The 22,490-nt window shown below is 44.0% G+C and overlaps 1 protein-coding gene across 2 annotated transcripts in view; it reads left to right on the forward strand.

Annotated features, from left to right (window-relative positions):
• Positions 1 to 22,490, forward strand: part of DVL1 (dishevelled segment polarity protein 1) — a 65,783-nt gene that overhangs the window by 23,203 nt on the left and 20,090 nt on the right. For both annotated transcript variants that reach the window (XM_005530435.3, XM_005530436.3), the window contains exons 2-4: positions 3,930 to 3,999; positions 16,974 to 17,095; positions 20,600 to 20,712. In XM_005530435.3, the coding sequence (XP_005530492.2) occupies positions 3,930 to 3,999; positions 16,974 to 17,095; positions 20,600 to 20,712 (305 nt within the window). The remainder of the gene's footprint in view (positions 1 to 3,929; positions 4,000 to 16,973; positions 17,096 to 20,599; positions 20,713 to 22,490) is intronic.

Genomic DNA, 22,490 nt, shown 5'->3' on the forward strand with positions numbered 1-22,490 from the left:
GTAAAATCCCTGAAGTCTGAATTCTTCATTAAAGATTCACACTGAAGAGTTAATCAGCTTCAGCCAGACTATTTTTAGAGCTGCAGCCTTCGATGCCAGTTGAGTAATTGCTATTATGTGATTACTTATGGTTTTGCCAGTTGAAACAGTTTTTTGGAAAACTGCTGCTTCATAAAGTAAAATCAAATTGTCCAAAAAGGTTGTGGAACATCCATCCTTGAAGATGCTCAGAACTTGACTGGACATGGTCCTGAGCAGCCTAAACCCTCTGTGAAGGTTGGACTAGCTGACCCCTGGATTTATCTTCCAACCAACCTGATTCTGTGAAGGAAAACTAAAATCTCAATCTTCTCTTACCTGCCTTTGAGGTGACAGGAATAAACAAAGATACATTTAGCACAAAGAAGTTAATGCCTTTGGCTTCTCTCTAAGGATCTCCAAGAAAGTTTATAATGAATGAAGCTTCTCCCCCCTTTTCCCATCAGTAAAAGACAATTAAGAAGAGACTTGATGATGATCAGTGATAAGGTGAGATTAATCTGGTGCTAAAGGACATTAAGATGCTCTGTTTGTGTCATGGTGCACATTAACCTGGAATGAATCTGTCTCAACCCTGCATTTCCCATGTCCATGGTGTTGGAGGGAAAGGAGAATTTCCTTGCAAACCTCATTTTTCCGAGTGGAATGAAAAATCACCCAGCTAATTGTGGAGAATGCAGTCTCTGCCAGGTATGCATGATGCAATCAGAATGCAACACTATCAAACGTAGTCTTTAATAGCCAGTTATCTCAGTGCTTCTGAATCAGAGCCACTCCAGGTTTGTGGAGTTCACCTGGAACCAGGTATATCCCAGTTCACGTGGGATCAGCGGATATTCTGAGGCAGCTTAGCAGGGGGATGAGAGGGAGGCTAAGCCTCAACAATCCTTGGTTTTCTGGCTAAGATCCTCTATGGGGGAAAACAATTCAGGATGCTGGGAGGGTAATCTATCCCAGAAACAGGTGAGGTGTGAGGGTTCGTGGGTTTGGGAAAGGCACAAACACCTATTTGTGTGTGCAGAGCAGTGCGGTAGGAAAGCCAGAGGATCCAGACACAATTCCAGGAAGCCAGAGGAAGGAGGGGCTGCTACCAGCAGTGATTGTTTCATTTAGTAATTAGTGCTTAAATCTCCTCGAAGTCAAATAAAGCAGAGGATGTGAGCTTGTGGAGCCATTCCCTCCTCCCCTTCCCCACACTTCCTCACCCTTTTTTTTTGCGGATATTCATGGATGTGGGAGCTTTGCTGATGGTGTAGAGCAGGTGTTTGGGGGTAAAGAGTGGGGTATTTTTCATGCTCTGTCTCTGATGTGACCTTGTCTGAGCTGCTCCTTGTGTTCTTTTGCCTTCCTTCCACCTGGTGGTTGCATTTGAAGGATGAATTAAAGGATATTTCATGCATGGAGATTTTTCTGGACTGCAGTAAAGAGGGAGATGTTACAAGTCTGTGAATATTGAAGAAAAATCTCTAAATTGTTGGAGTGCTGGGCTCTCCCTTTCCAAGGGGCAGAGGTGTGGAGGTGGGAGCTGGGCAGGCAGACCTGCAGTGACCTGGAAATGTCAGCTTTGTTCCCTGAGTGGTACCTCTGTGGCCAGGTGTTTGTTTGCTCTCCTCTCCCTGACCCAGGGAGTCCCAGCCCAAGTTAAACACGAGCTTGTGTGTGCTGGAACTGGGGCTCTGAGCCTTCCAACCTTCCCCAGGCACAGGGCTGCCAACAGCCAGGACATGACCTGGGAATCAAATACCCCTTTTCGAAAGAGGATAAACATCCCCTTTTCTGTGCCTTGCTATCAGATGGTCTTTGGTCATATTTTCAAACAGTGAGTCCATTAACAATCAGTTTGAGAGCTCTGGTGATTTCTCTCCAGAGTGGGCCACATCCAATGCCAATATTCTTCACCTCAGGAAGAGGTCTCTGGGAGAAATCACAATTTTTTCCTTCCATGCTGTTTTGGGTTGGGTCCAGGTTGTGAACTTAGATCTCCACCCTGATTTCCAGCTGCTGTGTATTAATTCCAAATATTTTGTATGTTCCCAAAGCAGGCAGCAGCACGTGCCTCCCTCTGCCCTCCCTTCGAAATCCATGCAGACAAACAGCATCTCGTTTTCGCAAAGTTGGCCTCAGACTGAAGCAAATGGCTGCAACCATTCAAATCCCTCGTTTTTGCCTTCTGTCTCTTTGCTGGGGATGGAAAGGAGCCGCCTCTTTACTACAAATAATGATTTGTAAAACGGTGGTATTTGCCACGAGTGGCTGCTGCCCTCTTTGATGTTCTTGGCACTGCCAGTCGCTACCCAAAGCAAGCTGGGAATTACAGTCTGCCATTCTCTTGCCTCATAGCTCAGGGCTATATTTAGTACTTTCAAGTTGCAACAGATCTGGAAGTTGTTCCCTTCAGCTGCAGCAAAGGCTGGAGCTGGGCTGGGTTTGTCCTGATGAGTCCAGGGAGCTCCTTCTCCATCACAAGGGCGGCTGAACCGGTCAGTGCAGAACTGCAGGGAGCTCCTCACTGGGTCAGGTTCAGACAGTCCCCCAAGCTTTTTCTCTGCACAGAACACCACATTCAGTGCAGGTTTTAATGCCTGTTTTCTGCCTGAATCCTAAAGCTGTGTGCAGAAATTCTGTGTGTGATTTTTGCAGGGCGCAGAAATTCCGTATACGATTCTTGCTTGGTGCAGGAATTCTCGCCTGGGATTTCTGGGATGCCCTAAGTGTCATTTCCTGCAGATCCTGCCCTTTCAAATGTGAAGATAAAATTATTGCAGCATCTTTCTCTGCTGATCCAGCAGCTAGAGCTCTGCTGAGTGAGTGTTCCCTGCAGGGCTCGGTGGAACACAAAAGATAATGCCTGGATTCCAGTCTGTCCATTTGGGCTGGAGATCCAGGAGAGTGTTGAAATCCCGGGTTTGCAGCTCCAGAATTACAGGTTTGAGAGCTTCACTGAATTGTAAAAGGTTTTTAAAGCCCTGAGTATCTGCTTTTAATGGAGTTTGCTCTTAATTGTCTCCTTGGAGTCTGAGGATGAATGACTAAAACCAATAATGGAATCATATGATCTGATTCCTGCTGCCAAAGGATGAAGGGAGGGCAGATGTTTTAGGAATTAAGTGAATATTTTGCAACGTTTTTCTTTCCAATAATAGAAAAATAAGGGATGAAGATTGCCTAATATTGGCTTGCCAGTCATTAACAATGCAAATAAGTGTGGAGAAAAAAAAAAGAAGGTCCTCATTCTTTAAAATACGTGGGAATGCAGGCATTAGTGGAGTTATTTATTTGTAATTTTTCAAAAGCTGTCCATTTGCTCTCTTCCCCCTCCTTACCAGTCCCCCCTCAAAATGGCACTGTTTTATACTCTGTGAGTTGCTTTGTGGTTATTGTGGTTTTTCTTCACACAGCAACAGGACAAAAACATAAAGGAAAATATGCTTATGGATCCACACATTTTGGTGGAGTTGGAGGAGACTTCAGGCTTCAGACTGTCAAAACCAAATTTGTGCCTGTTCTGCAGTGAATTTGAGGCCAGGAAGCTGTTTCTGTTACAAATATGAAATCTCTGACACAAAGACTGCACAGGGGAGACTTTGGTCCCCATCAGACCTTTAAAGGCTTTGGGGAGACTCCAAAATGGGAAAATGTTTGAAATTACTTTTGTGCCTCCCACTTCAGGGCGGATGTCTGGAAAGTTGTTTTTCTGCCCTTTATTTTGATTTGTTTCCTCTATTCTCACAGTCACATATTCTTTAAACACACAGCACCTGCTGATACCAACATTTTAATGAAAAAATTGTATTTTTCCTTGACAATTTGATTCCTGTTCATTCTGATCTGATGTGATTTTAAATTCCTGATTTTCTTCTTGTTGTTGTTTTTTTTTGTTTGTTTTCTAGGGTGGTGAAGGAAGAGATCTCAGATGACAATGCAAAGCTCCCTTGCTTCAATGGAAGAGTGGTGTCCTGGGTATGTTGGATTTTGTGGGTGTAAATCTGTGTAGTTTGATACTTGATACTGATTTTTAGAAGTATCTTGAATCTCAAAATTAAAACAAAGGTATAAATTATAATTATCCTTTTCTTAAGTAATGTATTTTAAAATCGGAGTGAATTCCAGAAAGTGTGCAGAGCTGAAAAAGTGGTTTTAACATGAAAACAGCTTTAGTACTTTAACTAAATAGCCAAAACAATTTATTCCAAAACAGCTAAATGTGATCTTCTGGTGGGTTTTGGTTATGGTATTTAAATTTCAGTGTATTGGTATTGTTGGTAGTGCCTGGAAGCTTTGAATGAGGTTAAAATCTCGGGGCTAAACATTTGTATACATTTAGGAAAAAGACATCAACATTTATAGGCTTGGAAAAATAAATTTAATATAAAAATGAAGGAATTTGGGCTGTAAAGTTTCAGAGGGAGTCAGTGATCCAGATGTGACTGTGCTGCTCTGCACATCCCATCTCCCTCAGTCTTGTCTGGGTTTAATGTGCTAATTTCTCCAATATGCCAGGATTTGTTTGTCACCTAACTGGAGTAATTAATTACCAGCTCCTAATTATTCTCATTTATTGGGGCAGTGTGTGCTGAGCTGCGGCCAAGCTGGTGCTGTCACTTCTTCAGCCTTGTTCTGTTCCACTTAATGGAGATGCAAGAAAAGTCTCCAGCTGTGAAATACAGGAATTCCCATCTTCAGATGATGTTTGGGGTGCAGATTAAATAAATTGGATAAATCTGGTAGTTCATGCACACTTTTCTCTGTCTGGGGACTGGAATTTTGTGCCTATCAAGGGTGATTTAAGTGGTTGAGCACTTTCAGGCAGAGAATAGAGCCAGTGGTGTTTTAGATTTTATCACCAAAAGAGCATTTGAGGCGTAGTCTGTGATTTCAGTCTCCTCCTTCAAGCTGAGTTTAACAATCCTGGGAACACAGCAGAGGACAAGGATGGTGTTGTCCAAAATCTCAAGTTTGTCTTGAGTATAAAAAGTATTTTTGTGAAGAGCCTGGATTCAGCAAGTGCTGCAAATGGGGTTAGAAACAGTGCGTGCCGGGGGCTTAGAATTGTGCTGAATGGAGACTTGGGACACCTTTTCAGCATGGAATAAATGCCTGGATCCATGTTTGGATCCTGTTTTTGGTGGGAGGAAGGTACACAAGGAAGTAGTAGTAAAGTAGGTTTATAGGAGTTTTTTCCAGCTGCACTGTTGGAACAAACTTGGAATTCTCAGGTGGAATGAGCAGCTTTGTCTCCATCTCTTTCTCCATTCCTGTGCTGATTTTAGGAGTTGAAGATCTTGCTCACATTTCTTACAACTTCAAATATTTGAACTATTATATCCCTTAAAATATTTTAGTAAGCCCAGACAATGAAGGTATGCAGGATAAGGACATTTGCTGCCTGCTGAGTAGCTTGAACTTTTTCAGCCTGGCATCTTGTAGGCAGGATTACATCAAAATAACATAAAAAATCAAGTACAGAATTGACTGCATGCTGTTTCCTGCGTGTGTGCATTCCAGCATTGAGCAAGGAAAAGTGCAATGTATGTCTTTTCAACCTGACTTGGATTGGGGGATGTTTCTTAAGCAATGATTCCTCGTGGATCAGCAGGCACAGCCCCTGCTGGGCTCCGAGCAGCTGGAAATGCTGCTCTGGACTGGCAGCTGAACTGAGCTCAGCTGGATCACACAGTATCAGCGACTTCTTCCTGCTCTATTGATTGCTTTTAATTTTAGGGCACTCAGACTCTGTCAGCTGGGTAGTCCCAACAGGTTTTTAGTGTTAGGCAAACAGAACACGTGGCTTTGTAAAGCTGAGCTTAAACTCAGTCCTCCCACACACATCCAAATGTGTATTAAGCACTTATTAAATTTTGTATTAAATTTAGGTCTTAAAAATTGGGATTTTCAGTCTGTGCTGTCCAAAGGTAGCTGTTTGTTCCTGGGAATTCTGTTCAGAAGCAAAAGTTACTTTTTCCCTATTTTTTTAGGACCTCCATACCTGTTTTTTTTACCTTTGTGTTCCAGCTTTTTGCTTCAGCAGCAGTAGCTGACTAATAACCAACATGACTTCCAGAGCTCTCCCAAGAACTCAGCCATGCATTTCCACACAGCAAGCACCAAAATGCCTTGGTTTGGGAATGGAGGAGTGTTTTAAAGCAGAGTTCTTTAGATTTAAAGCTGCATTTCTGGTCTAATTCAAATCTAAAGCTGGGCAGTGCTGAGGGAAAGGAACGAGCACCACTTGCTTCCAGGAAAAAGGGAAGATTCCCTGGATGAGTAAATCTGTTGTCAAAGGAATAAAACTATTGGTATTGAAGAATCAAACTGATGTTTAAACAAACAGAAAAGTGTTTGAGAGCTGAGTCCATCTGGAGACAGCACGAAGTCCTTTCTTAATGAAGCTGTGTCTGTTCTTATGTGGGAAGTGGATGTGGGATGGGGACTGCTCCTCCAGGAGGAACATCCATCCCGGTGTCCCCTAAGGTGGGATCAGCCCCTGGATGCTCTGCAGGGTTGGGATTTGGCTGAAGGGCTCAGTGCTGCTGAGTTTGCTGCTCTCAGGATGCCCCTGAGCTCTGGATGTTGGTGGTGCTGTTTTTGTCTTCAATCCAAGGATTACTGGGGGGCCGGAGTGTGGGGCTCTGGCAGGGTGGGAACGGATGGGACAAAAAGGGATTTCATGTGTGATTAATGAGCGGAAGAGAGCGTCCCAAAAGCTGCAGATAAAATAGGGGGGAAAGTGGAGATGGGATTTGTGCTGCCATGGCCTGAGAGCAGCATCTGTTAGAGGAGCAGAGGGGTGGGAATTGATGTCAGCTCCTGTCAGGAGAGCAAATTCATCCTGAGCACTCCTTTCCTTCTGTGCAACTCCTGCCTTGTGTTTGCTCCTCAGTGTCACACCTCCCTGCTTCTGCTCCTTTCTCTCATGCTGCTGAACTGATAAATATTAATTAAATACTCAATTAATTCAATATCCCAGTTGTCCTCTGCATCCCTGACCTGGGTCTCTTCTTCCCAGTGTGTGCAGGAGGATAGGGCTGTTGTTTTTTATTTTTGTGGTCCAGTTAAATTTATCTTTTACTTGGGGAATTCAATGTATTGATGATGTATTCTGATTTCCAGACACCATGCAGGCTCTCAAAATATGGCTCAGGTTGTTCCAGCAAGGTGTTGTTGGAGTTTAAGGAAAAATCCACCCCCAACCCCAAACTATTCCACATGAATAAGGATGTGGATTATTTCATTCTCCTTCACATCCCAATTCCTCAACCTCTTCCTTCTTCCCTCTCCCAACCAATCCCCCAAAGGCATTTTATCTCATGTTAAGAGCTGAATTCTTTGCCAGCTCCTTCAGTAATATGAAACATGATAATATATGGCTTTTCCAGCTGGAAAACAGGAGACTATGAAGAAATAAGATCAGAACAAGACTATATATATGCACACACACCAGTTAAATGTTATATTTTAATTCTGGGCCTGCTACTATTTTCATTTCAGAGGAACATCACAGTCTTTGAGATGCATTTCAAGAATTGATTCCGTTTATTGTGATTCCTCTATCAGTATAAGCTGCTGGCTGCTTTCCAGATGCAGAAGAAGGCAGAATCCATGTTTGAAACTTTCTATTTTTTTGCATTCCACTTTTGCTTGGAGGCTACAAAATCAGTGTCTGCTCTCCTTTTTCTTCCTGACCATGATGGGAGACAGTTGCTGATCCAGAGATCTTATTTTTCATTTATTCCTCAAAGAAAAAATTTTTATTTTCTTTGTCACAATCAGTTGGTTTTCCCACATTAGGGGTGGAAACACATGTTTGTAATGGATTTTTTTTTAAATTTCCTGTCAAGTGGAAAGTGATGGTTAAGGGACAGGAGCACCTGGCAAACAAGGAGATATTGAGATGAGCCAGACCCTCCTCCAGTGACAAGAGACAACAGGAATGAATGGAAACAAAGGAAATTCCCTTCAAACATTAAAAAAAAAAAACATTTTTTTAACTCTGAGGGTGGTGAAGCTCACCCAGAGATGTGCAGTTGTTTTTCTTAGGGATAAACCTGGCTGAAGAAGGAACTGATAAGGAGCAGTGGGGTCAAACTGAAAGGGGAAATTTAGGTCATATTTATAAAGAAATTCTTCTCTCTGAGGATGGCAAGGCCCTGGGATGGAATTCCCAGAGAAGCTGTGGCTGCCCCTGGATCACTGGAAGTGTCCAAGGCCAGGTTGGAGCACCCTGGGACAGTGGAAGGTGTCTCTGCCCATAGAACTGGATGGTCTCTTCCAACCCAAAGCATTCTATGGTCTGATCCAGACACCAAGGTTTTACCACAAAACTGTTGCTCATCTTAAAGTTCTTCAAGGAAATTATTGTAGGACAAGAGGGAATGGCTTCAAGATGAAGGAAGGCAGAGTTAGATCAGGGATCGGTAAGGAATTCGTATCTGTGAGGGTGGGGAAGCCCTGGGATGGAATTCCCAGAGAAGCTGCCCTGGATCACTGGAAGTGTCCAAGGCCAGGCTGGAGCACCCTGGGACAGTGGAAGGTCCCTGCCCATGGAACTGGATGAGCTTTAAGATCCCTTCCAACCCAGACCATTCTGGGATTCTTTATTTCCAGTCCCTCAGCACTTGCTGGTGCAGCTTTGAGCAGTTCCAGAGGTCTCTTGCAAAGTAAATTATTCTTTGAGGGCATCCACTGCTTTTCCTGCAGCTTTGCTGGTGCTTCCTTCAGCCTTTTTCATTATGAGGCTCAGGCAGTTCCTCATCTACCTTTAACAGAAAATAAAAAGACAAATCTGGCTTTCCACAATCCCTCCTTCAATTCTCATGGATTTCCTTCAGGAGAAGAACGGGTTCAATTTGCCTTTCTTCCTTCGGTTAGATAACATTTATCTGATACATGATATGGATGATAAATGCTATAAATATTTTTTCTTCTTACTGGGAGCTTAATGGGAGAAATCAGCTCTGTTGGAGCCAGTGGCCAGGCTTCTGATAAAGAATGGTGCTAGAGCAAAGATCTAAAAGCAAAATTTAGATGTGTGGTTTAAATTAATTATTTGGGGGTATTAATGGAGCCTTTTTTGTGTGCTGTACTGATTTTTTTGTGCTGCTCATGATGAATTATAAACCCATCCAGCTCTGCAGAGCCAGCACAGATTGTAGGAAGTAGGGTTGGATTTATTCCTTCAGAACTTGGGCTCTTTCCTCCCTTCCCTCCCATCAGCCTGCTCCCATATTGATGTGCAGATCCTGGTTTGGCTTCGGTTTGGAGCTCCCCCGCACAATGCACTTTTTGCAGATGATGTTGACAAGGGCTTCTGTTCCTTCAGTTCAGCAATCAGCTGAAACATCTGTGTCTGACCTGCATTATGAATTGCAAATTACTCTTTCCATACTAACACCCATAAAATTGCAGGGCTTATCTGCCTCTATTTGCTGCTAATTACTGGAGGAGTTTTATGTAAATCTCACTGTAAGTTAATTGTTCAGTTTCGAATTCTTTAATATCCCATTCACTGGAACTTAACAGATAATTGCACACAAATCTTCCAGGGATAGCAAAGTTGGGTCTTTACCTTTTGGAAAAAAAATGTCGTTTGTGCAGGGTTATTTCCTTATCTCTGGTTTTGGTTGTTTTTTTTTTCTAACTAGGCCTGAGCTTTCTTTGTCCCCAGTGCTATAAAATGAGTATCAGCTGGTGGGAGACAGCTTGGGATTCTTGCACAAACCCATCTGTGAGGATTGTGGTGCTCCCTGGAAATGACTGCAGTGTGTTTCACAGCCACACCACACATGTAAAATCGGGAAATTAAATGCACATGCCACAGCTGAGCCTCCTCTTCCCCTCCTGACTGATACCGTGGCCACTTTGAAGTTTCCACCATGACTGACGTTTGGAAATGTGAGATTTTCATCTTTTTTAATAACATTTGAATCCTTCTATTTGTCAGAGTTGGGAACTTTGATCTCGGTGTCATCTGCAGGACTGATTTCCATAGGGGAAAATGTTCAAGGGAGGATCTGCAAGTCTTTAGTTGTTGCTTATGTTGCTGCCCTGAGAACTCCTGTATAGCTGGATTAGTGTTGAATTAAAATCACTGCTGCTAATTAGCTATTTAAACTTCCTCCCCAACCCTCCTGTGTCCTGCTTGTTTTTCTCCTTTGCATCTCAGATCTTGTTCTTTTGATTTCAGGCTGGGTTTGTTTTCCTTCTTGTGTGTTTTTGTTTCTTTTTGCTGTTTTTGTTGTTGTTGTGTTTTTTAAACATGAAATAATTTGGGACAGAGAGCTGCTCCTTCCTAGACTCCTTTTCAAGGAATTCTTTCAAAAGTCCTTTTTTCCTTTCAAAGTAGTTGACCTTTCATTTTTCGACAATAGAGAGACTTATCATTAATTGTATGTCAGAACTCTTAATTAATTACAGTAAATGGCATTTACACAAACACATCTTTTGCCAGAAATAGTTGATATCCTGTTTTTCTAACATACAACACAGAATATAATTTTTCTCTGGGAATCATTTATTTGGAGTTTTCTGGGACTGAATGAAATTTTTAATGCAGTTTTGCTTTTTGCCTTTTTATTTTAGGGCCTTAACTGGGCAATTTGAAAAAAAATGTGTGAAAGAAAATATGTTTTGCAATGGCTTAAAATGTTTTTCCCTTCTCTTTGCATGGTGGAAGCTGGGAGTGTGGCAGGAATTGGCTTGTGGCTGCTGCCTGGTCTGTTATCTCTATTTTTTAGGAAGGATTTGCTACATCTGGGAACAATTCCTTGCCTGACTGCCGGGAATGTGCAATTTCCCATTGGCTGGCAGTGATGTCACTGCCTCCTGTGAGGTTTTCCGTGCTTTTTCCTCCCCATTATCTGGGTGCCAGCAGATAATTCTTGTCCTGTTTGTACATCAGCTTTTTAGAGCCTGTATTTGCAATTACAATTAACGTCGTTGTGGGGCAGAACCATTTGACAAGGGCAGCACAAGAGCTTCAGGGCTGGGAAATGAAAAAAGTACCCAGAGCTGAGGCAGGGAATAAAAATCCCCAGGAGCAGAATCTTGTTGAGTTTCTGTAGAAAATGAGCTGATTGCAGGGCCAGTCTCTTCACACTTGATAGAAACCCTCATTCATCCCAAGCCTCATCTCAGTGTAGACAGTTTCTCCTTGCTAAAATAAACATCCCTTTCCTGATGAGGTTTTTCCAGGGATGTTGAGTCCTGGTGTCTTTGAGAGAATTCCTGGTGGAGCACAGCCCTTTTCTGCAATTGCTCCTTTGGGAGCAGCCTTCGTGTGGATAATGGGCCACGGCTCTGAAGCTTTGACTTGGGATTTGAGATGCCTGTGACTTTATAGGAAATAATTACTTCCATCTCGGAGATGAATGTGGCTGTTCTGAAGTTGCTGTCAAAAATATAAATGGCTCTTTTGGGTATTTCTTTAGTCACTGGGATTGGTTCCTCACCTCTCTCTGAGCTCAGAGGAACACCATGAGCTGCTGCTGTTCCTCAGTGAGTTTAAATATTGTACTTTTCATGCTGGTAAATTAATAAATATTTAGCCAGGTGAGACTTTGGGAGCAGAGTGCACCGATATTTGCTCTTTCCCCTCTCCAGGCTGGTTTTCATCTGCTGTCCTCAGCCCTGGACTCTGCACAGGCCATTCCTTGAGCTGGCTCAGCGCCTGGGGGAGTTTGTTCACATTTCTGCTGAGCTCTGGAAGAGTCAGGCCTTGCCATAATTCATTAAAAAAACATCAGCAAATGTGGTGGAGAGTTAAAAAAAAAGGAAAATTTTGCTACAGAGAGGTGAAACAACTGATCCAAAGACTGGAGATGCTGTTTGAAGTCTGGTGGTGACACAAGCAGTGAACTGAACGCTGATTTCTGCAAATGACTTCCAGTGTGACTGTTTATTCAGCCAGATTTTTTGCCAGGAATGATGGAATCTTTCTCCTGCACAAGAGGGAAGGAAACAGGAGCTTTCAGTCAGTGGTTTGTCACCACAGCATGGAATTTGCACAACTCACTGGTGTTGGTCCTGTCAGGGCTTGGAGGTGGCTCTGTGGGAATCACTGGGGATATCAAAAGCACCTGAGGTTCTTTTCCGACATTCTGTGGATATTCTCTCCTCTCCCTGGGATAGATGAGTAAGGAATGTGGTGGCAGCACCTCAGTTGTAAAAAGAAACAGCATTCAGTGTGGTGGAATGAACTGAATCAACAGCTGCAATTAGTTCCACGCTTCTTGATGAACTCCTTGATGAACTTCCTCCGTGTGTAGCACATGGGAGACATCCATGGAAATCCTGTCCTTTGGGGTGGAACCTGGCAGCTGTTCCACAGGCACTGCTCTGCACAGCACAGAAACCAGAAAAATGCTCCTGCCACTCAAAACCACAGGGGAAGCTTGATGGGGGAAATAAAATTATCAGGGCTGGCTTGTGGCCAGGGAACTGCTTGGAACTCTGCCTTTCTCCTGCAAAACCACTGCATTGTGGCAGTCCTTTTCCATTCAAAATTATGGGATATTGGAGGGCTCTATTCCTATTAGCTTGTCAGAGAAAAGGACAAAAATTTATCTGAATGATGATTGACAGAGTGTCACTTGTTGGGAGAAGGGAGGGACGCCAAGCTAGCACAGCAAAGCAGGGAGCAGGAATTCTGCATTCACCTTGCAGCCATGGCAGTGATGTGGGAATTCTCTCAACAAGTGCATCCTGAACTTTTCCTATTTTTCCCAGAATTCTTCCTCTTCTGCCTAGAATTACTATTCTTCAGCTGTTCCTGATAAACCCTCAGCAAACTGAAGGTGTTTGCCTGGAGAGGGGCAGGGCTGCTGCCCATCCAGAAGCTCCAACTGAGCCCAGAATTCCATGGAGCTGGGTGTAATTCCATCTTTTAGATCCCTTTGATAGACAGGAATAATCAGCCAGGCAGTGCAGTGGGAATGATCTTCCACCTTCTGCTGCAGATTTTCTTTTCTAGCATGACAAATGTTGTTCCAATGCTCTTTTGGGTGTTTTTTGTTCATTTGCTCTGCTGTCACCCATTTATATTCAGTGCTCTTGATGAACACAGGGAGCTGAAAGTGAAGAGGAAAAGCTTTGATGAAGGGAGGGTGCTCCACTTGTAACCAGACACAGATCTGGACAGTCTATGTCTGGTTTAAACAACTTAATTGCTTCAAGTTTTGCTTAAACCTCTGAGCTCTTGCAGGAGCTCCCAGCTCCTGGTTATCATAAAAGCAAGATCACGTTAGACAACTTATTTAAGCTCTTAAACTCCTGGGTTTATTTATTTATTATTATTATTAGTATTCCTCAGGGGCAAAATTTTCACCTCAGAGGATGTGTTTAAATTAAGAGTGCTTTGTGGGGAAATGCCTGCAGACAGCACAGCTTGGAACTTTTTTTGTGAAGGTAAACATGGAAATGTCTGCACTGGCCAATGCTTTATCATGACTTGTGCTTCTGATTTACTCCTGGAAGTGTTTATCTAGGATTTAAAAGCTGCTTGGGAAAAGGGGAGATACTGATACTGATATCTTGAGTTCAAATATATCTCAGGTTGAGGTCTGGAAATGAACTGATTCAAGTTTAAAGTGGTTTATTTTCCTCAGTGCAGCTGGAAGATCAGGAATGGGTAATTCCTGCAGCCCTCTCCCCTTCAGCACACAGATATCTGAGGCTATTTGTGGCTCTAATCCCACTGCAGATCAGTAAGAAATGGATTCCCAGTGCTTTATCCTTGAGGAAATCACACTCCAGGGGTGGCATTCACCAGGAGATGCTTTGCTGCAGTGGATTTTGCACTCCCAAGGTGACCTACGATCTCCTGCAGAATCAGTTCTGCCTTGCCAAGGCTTTTTCCTCCAGGAGCAGGGAAATGCTGGAGAGCAAATATCCTGAAATATGGGAAGGATTGGTCTTGTTGGGTCCTCCTGGAGTCAGGTGTTGTCCTCAGCAGGAAGGTTTAAAGGACATTTTTTCCTGCTCCCAAATACCTCGGGCCAAGGGCTTGTTCTGCATCTCCAGCCCAGAGTGTGAAGGCTGAGGGGATGAACAGATCTTGCCTACACCCACTTTTGGGCTTTTTTTTCTTTATTTTTTCTTCTTTTCATCCCTTGGCTTGATTTTTGTCAGCAAAAGCGCTTGCCCAGAGATTCCTCAGGGAATGTTCCAGGCTCAGACACATCCTTGCATCTCCATAACACCAACACACTTCCTAAACATCTCCCTTTAACTTCCCCACCTGGAAGAAAGCAGCCTTAATTATCAAGTTATTAGGAAAGCTGGTGGATTTTTTTTTCCTTTAGTGTTTCCTCTGTTGCTCCTGCTTTGGTGATAAGAGTTTGAATAATGCAGCTGACTCCATGTGGCGCTGGAGAGCTGTTTTGTCTCCAGGCAGTTCCTTTTTGACAGCGTGTGTGTGTGTTTTCCTCCTTGTATTTATGGTTTATGCTCCTAGGAGTAATTCCCTGCATCCTGAATGCCAATTCCCTCCTCTCCATCCCCTTGTTTAACAGCCAGTATCCCTCTTATCATTGTATTAGAATTAGTCTTTAATAAATGAACCAGTTAAGAGTTGGAATCTCTCCTGCTTTGCTTCTTCCACAGCTAAAAGTAAAGGGAAGCTGAGACCTTTGTTGCCTCTTAGTGAAAGGTATTGATCTATATCATTAATTGAGGATTTATTTAATTAAAGACCTTATAATCACAGTGTTTAAAGAGACTCAGCCAAGTGATGAGGTGCCCAGGGGGTTGGTGATAAAGTCACACTGGTCACCTCCAGGTCAAGTCTAATTTCTGTGGATCATGGCCAGAAAATGCTGTGTGTGGTCAGTGGATTGCTTAAATATATTTTTTTTGCACAGGATATGCAAAATTCTCCCATCTTAATGGGAGAATAATCTCTGTACAGTAATTTAAAATATTAACTAAGTTCTTCACAGAATTCTCATTTCATTTGACACAAAATTTGGCATCTGCCTTGCTGTTTGTAAATCAGAGAACTGGGGACCTCTTTCTCCACTGTCAGGCTTTTTAATAAAACATAACCACTTAATCTAACAGGTGAAGTTGGATTTAAACCGGAATTTCTAATTGGGAATCACCTTGTTCTGTTTGCAGAGATGAATTAAAAGGAGTCTTGGATCAATGCATGTTTGTTTTTCTGTAGTGGTGCTTTACCCAGAGCAGGGTTCTACTCCCCTGGGATTTAGGTTGAATTTAGATATATTTGATTACTTTCATCTCACTGGTGCAAAATTGGCAGTGCCAATTTTCTAGGTTAGAAAATGGAGGCAAAAATGCTTATTTGATGAACCACTGATAGAGAAAAGACCTGCTCTGGTTGGTTCCTGGGTGTACATTTCAGTCAGGAGCTTTTTTCCAACGCTGATAAGATTTAAAAAAATATATTTTAATGTCAAAACCCAAAGTGTACAAAAGGACTCTTTACACAAAGCATCTGTGCCTTTTGTAATAAAAATATTATTTATTTTATGAATACAGAAAAGTAGGTGCTAGGCTGGTAGGAATCAGATCTTGGTTCAATCTGAGATCTTCTGTCAGTCATTAAAATGAGCTACAAACCACGAGGGTGGGGAAAGGAGGAGACTCCTTTCTCTGCTGATTAAAGATGCCCCACTGTGTGTGCTGAGGGGAGATGGGCTGGCCTGGATTTACTGGAAATGAGATATGAGTGCAGAAATCCTCCTGTGTGCCATGGCCATGCCTGTGATCCGTTATCCAGGTACTGACTGGGAATATTGATAACTTTCAAATCCACATCCTGCTTGTCCAGGACTGGAATTTGTGATCATTCTCAAGCACTTTGCTCCACACAGGCCCTTGGTATTTGGAATGAGGAGCTGGATCCTTGCAGCATCTTTAATTCCATTTTTCCATGGGGATTCTGGGTATTGATCCATTATCCAGGAGTGTTCCCTGCTAATGACTGGAAATATTGATAGCATTAAAATCCACATCCTGCCATGTCCAGGACTGGGACTGGTGATAATTCCCAAGGATAGGGAATGCTGTGTGCAGGCCCTTGGTGTTTGGAATGAGGAGCTGGATCCTTGCAGTATCTTTAATTCCATTTTTCCATGGGGATTCTCACTGCTGGGTGCTCTGCAGCATTTCCTTCCCCACCTGCCAGGCTCCTCCAGCATCCCTGAATGCAAATGTCGGTGTCAGAGAAGTTCTGAAGGTGATAATTACATCAGAGTAGCGTGAAAAGTTTTCAGGTTCTCATGAAATATTGAAGACTCTTCTCTGCACATCCTGGTTTCCATGGCATGGCTGGAAAATGCCTTTTTGTATCTGCAGCTCTGCCTTAAGGGAACATTTGGAGACAGAATGGGCACAAGAGGCACAAGGAGGATGAACAGCAGGAATCTGCTTCTCCTTGAAAGCATCTTTCTGTTGAGGTTGGGTGGATTTGGGGTTTAATTCAGGCTCCCAGCAGAGATGTGGCAACTCAGAGATTTGATGATGGGGCCAAACAGGACTGTGAATTTTCAGGGGGTTGAAGCTCTTGTAGGAGGAGTTACACCAGATTTGGGCTGTATTTCTGTCACATTCCAGCTTTTGCTTTTCATTTTTGTGTTGGCAAAGCCAGGCTGGGAGCACAGCCTTTAACTGTGGGTGCATTTTGCAAGGGATGCTGACAACTTGGGGGATGCTGCAGTGCCAGGTCCCCAAAATCCCCTCCCTGCCTGGGCTGCCTGTTTTAACAAGAGGAGAAGAATACCTGGTGCTTGCAGGAATTCTGTGCACATCCAGGCTGCTGATGTTTTCATGTGGAGACTGAATTTAACCTGTTTTTCTGTGAGTTTGGCAGGGATCTCTGTGCTTCCCCTGGTCCCGGGATTTTGGCTGAACATATTGGGCCAAAATGGAGAAGCTGGTGGGAGCTTGTGTAATTCTGGCTTTTCTTTTGTTGGCAGCTGGTCCTGGCTGAAAGCTCCCATTCTGACACGGGCTCCCAGTGCACTGAGAGCCACACGGACCTTCCACCACCCCTGGAGAGGACAGGAGGCATCGGAGACTCCCGGCCCCCATCATTCCAGTAAGCCCTAATGCCCTTTTATTTATCAAATTCTAATTTCTATCTCTTTCTCACCCTCATTTCTCTTCCTGCTGCAAGCCAACTGTTTGTTGTTGTGGTTATAAAACTCAAATATCAAGGAATGAAAAACCCCTGTCATTGTTAGAGTGAAGTATTTATCCAAAATATCTCATTTTCAAGCCTGCTGTGGATGAGTTAAGTAGGGAGGGAGCCCCAAATGCTTTCTGTAGTGTGTGGCTGACAAGTGATTAGTGTGTTATGTGTAATTAGGGAGGGTGCGGAGCCAGCTGAACGCTGCTGGCAGGAGGGAAAATTTCCATAAGGGATAATTCCTGCTCCATGTCCATCCAGAGGCTGCCAGCTCCATCTGTGTGTGGCCAGACTGGGAATATCTGCTTTGATATTGTTATTTCCTGTTCCTGATCCAAGGGGTGTCCTTAGGATACCTTCATTTCCAGGGAGGGCCTTGGAATTTCCACCAGGAGGATTTAATAAAGCAGGGCCTAGTGCTCTTAGGCTGTGTTTGGAGAAGGAAATGTGGCCTGGATTTGCCTGTTTGCGATTTTTTTGGGATGGCTATTGCCTGGAAGAGCCCCCAGTGTTGTGTGTGAGTCTTTCACAGAGAAAAACCTTTTTGAGGGAACAGCAAATCCTGGGAAATCCTGACCCTGCCTGGCAGTGCCTTGCAAGGGCTGTGCTGCCCTCCTGTGTTCTGAACTGGCCAGAAAATAAAACCAGGCTTTGTCTTTCCCGGCCTAAACCTGCCTGGAACAGCTGCAAGCTCGAGCTTTGTTTCAAAAGATAATTAGCTTGGAATTAGGTGTGAGGTTTGTGGGGCTGCTCACTGCCAGGGCCGTGGATCCAATGCCCTGCTGCTCCACCTGCTTCTCAAATATTACAGAGAACATGTGGGAATGCTCAGAGGGCTGAAGGATGTTGCTCAGGTTGCTTTTTCTGCCTCTGTTCCCATTCCCAGATAAATCACTTTCCTGCTTTCCTTCTCCTCCATCCCTTTTCTTTTCTTTTTCTGAACTCCAGTAGAGAATCTGGCTTGTGAGTTCTCTTAGACTAAAACCTGTTTTCCCTTCATGCCTTTTTGAGTTCTTCTCTTCACAATTTCCCACAACATCTCAACATTTTACAGCGGATTTTTCTGCTGTGTTTCATTTTTTCATTGCAGAAGAGAATCTAATGATGACCTGAGTTTAGTCCATAACACAGGGCAGAGAATCTGTTACTCTGCATGAAGCCCTAAATTCTGTTGCTATGAGAATTACATTTTAAAGCATACCCACTGTAGATTTAAAGTGACAAAGAATCCACCATACTTTGAAATTATTTGTTTCGCTGTTGAGTTTAACAAGTCTTTCATAGTGAAATGAACTCCCTGAATCATGACTGTAGTCCTCTTCTGATCTCCAGAAATTATGGAAAATTACATTTCTTGGGATTTTGCTGCGGCACTTGTGCAATAGGAGTGACTTGTACTTTCCTGGTTCCTAAATCCCTGTGATTTTATTTCAATGCTCTTCAAGCTACCAAAGATCTATCATCTCCTTCAGTGCTGATTGAGGCCTTACATAAATAAGTGCCAGTTGAGCTGGGTGTTGTGCAATTGTACAAACAGAAATGGTGCTGGACAACAAAGAATCCAAGGAATAGGTGAAGCCTGTCCAAGGGAACGAGATCCTTCTCAGAGCTAAAGTGATGACTCTACTCTCTGCCTGACAGCGCTGATATTTTGCTTCACCATTAATGAAATCCAAATAAAACTTTATTTTTTCCCCTTCCTGCTGCGGGTTCTGAAGCTCATTCTGCATTTCATGCTCCACTGCTGCTTCTTGCCAAATCCACTTTCAGCCAAGTTTGGTGGTGGAGGTGCAGGGGTGAGGTGAGAGCAGTGACCTTAGAGTTGCCTTTCTGATGTGCTCTGAAAATGGAGTTGCATTTAATGGTGAGGGAACAAAGCAGCTGGGAGTTATTTTTGCAGCCATTGCAATGGTTTAAATCACCTTTTGGAGGCAGGTTTGGGTTCTGAGGTGATTCAGGAGTGGGAATTCTGAGCAGGAGTCAGTAGATGGTGCTGCTGGGATGGCCAAGAGTGACCTGAGCAATGTGTCACCCTGTCCCCTTTTCCAGCTGTGCTGGACTAACCGAGAAGTGTAAAAAAAGCTGTGTGACAGCACTGAAATCCAGCCTGGCATTTTGGTAGGGATTAAAACGTGCACTCAGATGTTTTCCTGAATGACAGCCTTGATTTCCTAATTTCTGTGGTGGGCATGTCAGCACATTTCGTTGATGCACGGGAGTGTGAGTGTGCAGGAGCCTCTGAAATGTGGAAATGTGACACTTAAATGTGGTTTCACACAGCCAGGTTTGGCTTCAGCTGCCACAGGAGCTTGGGCATGGTTGGTTACAGTGCTGGTGGTTTAACTCCCTGTCTGAAATGTGCATTTCCAGCCTCATGGAAGAAAATTCCAGAAAAAAATTTAGAAAAAAAAAAAATCTCCTTATTGTAGGAGAAACACATCAGTGGTGCTCAGTGGAGGTAAATGCTGGCCACTGCCCTCCCTGTGTGTTCAGGTGAGGGAGTTGAATTACCTGAATAACAGGTACAGAGGGCAGGAGAGAGTGGAGACTCTTGAATCTGGTGGGATTTATGGGTCAGAGAGGAGCAGTCACTTTCTGAGGGAGATCTTCCACACGGAGCTTTGGCCCCCATCAGATTATATTGTCACTGTTATATTTGTAGAAGTTTAAGGCAGTTTCCCCAGTTTAAGCATTTAAACAAGCTTTGGCCCTTGCCAGCACTGGAGCTGGCAGGAGAGGTGCAGAGAGATGCTTTACAGGAGCCTGGAGTGGCAGGACAAGGGGAAATGGATTCACACTGACAGAGGGCAGGGATAGGTGGGATATTGGGAAGGAATTCGGGACTGGGAGGGTGGGGCGGTGCTGGGATGGATTTCCCGAGAAGCTGTGGCTGCTCCATCCCTGGAAGTGCCCAAGGCCAGGTTTGGCACCGGATGGACTTTAAGGTCCACTTCAACCCAGGACATTCTGTGCTTCTGGCACTTAATTACTGTGAACTTTGCAAGGCTTCACCCTTCGAGGCCAGAGTTTTAAATTCAAAGTGGCCGGTGAGCTTCAGCTTCTGCTCTTGGCTGGGATCTCAGCGGGTGCCAGAATGATCCCTTCTCCTGGCCCAGCAGGAGCCTTTCTTCCCGGTGGGAATGTCCTGCACAGCCCTGGGGCAGCTTTGCCAGCGCCAGGGTGATGTGCGAGTGCTCCTGCGAACAGCTCTGGCTCTCAGGGCATCCATCTGGGGTTCTCTTTTCACCCCTGAGGTGGTTTTGGGGTGGGCCCAGCAGCCTGGGGCAGTTTGCAGTGCTCAGCTTCAGAGCTGTTTTGTGCCTTCTGCACCAATGTGCTCACAGCTGCAACTGCCTGGGTGGGAAAAGGAAAAAGAGGTGAGTCCAGTGATTGTCCCCATTTGTTCTGTGACAGCCCCAACGCTGCCAGCAGCAGGGATGGCCTGGACAACGAGACAGGAACAGAGTCCGTGATGAGCCACCGGCGCGAGCGGCACCGGCGGAGGAATCGCGAAGGCCACGAAGATGGTGAGTCCTGCTGCATCCTCCCTCTTTCCTAACCTTCCTCTCATCTCTCAGAGCAACAACTCCTGCATCATGAACACAAGAGACTTGTGGCTGCATTCCTGCCTGCTTTCAGGGACTGTTATTATTTTAATGGAATAATTTGATAATTGCTCTGAAACTCTTTGAAGTTCAGTGTTTTTCTGAGAGGTCTGCACAACCCACAGTGAAGTGGCAGAGAGATTGTTTTTGACAGTATGCAGAACTTCCTGTAGCATGAGAAGGTGAATAGCTTGGAGAGGACTGGCTGTTGATTTCTCAAGGCTTGGATCAGCTGGGGTGTTTTCTGTAACAGCAGCTCTGAAGATCTTTTTTTAGACCTAAATACACCTAAAGTACACCTATAAAATGCAGAACTCCATCTCTTGCCTCTGGTCTGTACATCAAAGTAAGCTTGGGTTTTTCATTCATTGCCAGACAAGAATTTCCAGGCTTAATTAAGAATTAATAGGTGCCGCCCATTGTGTTTAAAATGGTCCAGAATTTGGAATACTTGGGCACAAGAAATGCCATCAAGGCTTTTATTCACAGCTCCACACACCAAAGTATTTGCCTCCAGTTAGAACACCAGAAATCAGATTTATACTGATGGTTTCTGCTCATTTAACCCTTCCAAAGTGTCACTGATTAGGAGTGAATGAAAATCCTTCAGTAGGAGGAGCAGAGAGCTGTCTGTACTTGATCCTGACTGCAAATTCCTTTGGGAGCTGACAGAAAGAGGTGGAATCCTCTCAGAGTTTTGATTAAAAACTTGTTGCAGGAAGAATGTGAAAAGGGGAGTTGTTTTAAACATTAAATCTGTGCCAGTGCATGTTTTGCTGTGGATATTTATGCCATAAGAGCCGGTGTTGGTGGATGGAAATGTTTGAACACAGGAGTTTCTGCTAGGAGTGGTCTGGAACCAATTCATGCATTTCCATTCAGAAATAAATGGGATAAAATTTCCTCCTTCTGTCAAAGCCCAGGCAAGAACCTGTCACAAACATTACCTGTTCTCGGAATTTAGGCCTTGTGCCTGCAGCAGGTGAGTTCTGTTAATGTGCAGCAAGCAAGGAGAACTGCTTTAAAATACATTATTTAATGTTCCATAGTGTTTCTGTGGTTAAAATAGTATTTCATTTAACAATAACAACATCCAGTACACATAACAACACCATGAGTGTGTTGTTTTCAGTGGAAAGCAAGTCTAAAATGCACAGTTCAGCTCTTTGTCCTGAACTGCCGCTTGACAATACTAAAAGAAGTAAAATCCTGGGAAGGATTTTAAGGCCTTTTCATAACAATGATCACAGAGTCACTCTTTTCTTCCACCTTCACTTCTTGTCTGGAGAACAGCTGGATGGAAAATGGGGGAACAGCCCTAGGAAAAGGGGGACAAGGATGGGGAAAGAGCTGTGACACCAGGGTCCCAGCTATTCCAGGGTCAGCAGCTGTGTCCTCTCCCCTCATTGTGAAATGGGAAAATTCTCCTTTCCCTGCAGAAAGCAGGAAATGCAGTAAAAGTGTTTGATGTGCTCCTGCAGAGACTCGTTCGAATAATGCCCAAATTATAGCCCTGGTGCTTGGCAGAGGGGCAGGATGAGGGATCTCCTGGAGCTCTCTGTTACTCACTAAGTTTTTATTCCAGAGGCACAGGAACAGCTCACCTAGCTGGACAATTACCTGCCTTTGTAACTGTTTGGTACAAAGAATCACCCACCCTGGCAAAGAGGATTTCCCTGGATTCCCTCAAGGGAAAAGGA

This window comes from Pseudopodoces humilis, chromosome 24 (assembly GCF_049639895.1).
Source record: "Pseudopodoces humilis isolate 2021_Gansu_Grassland_sample_001 chromosome 24, ASM4963989v1, whole genome shotgun sequence".
Taxonomy (NCBI): Eukaryota; Metazoa; Chordata; class Aves; order Passeriformes; family Paridae; genus Pseudopodoces; species Pseudopodoces humilis.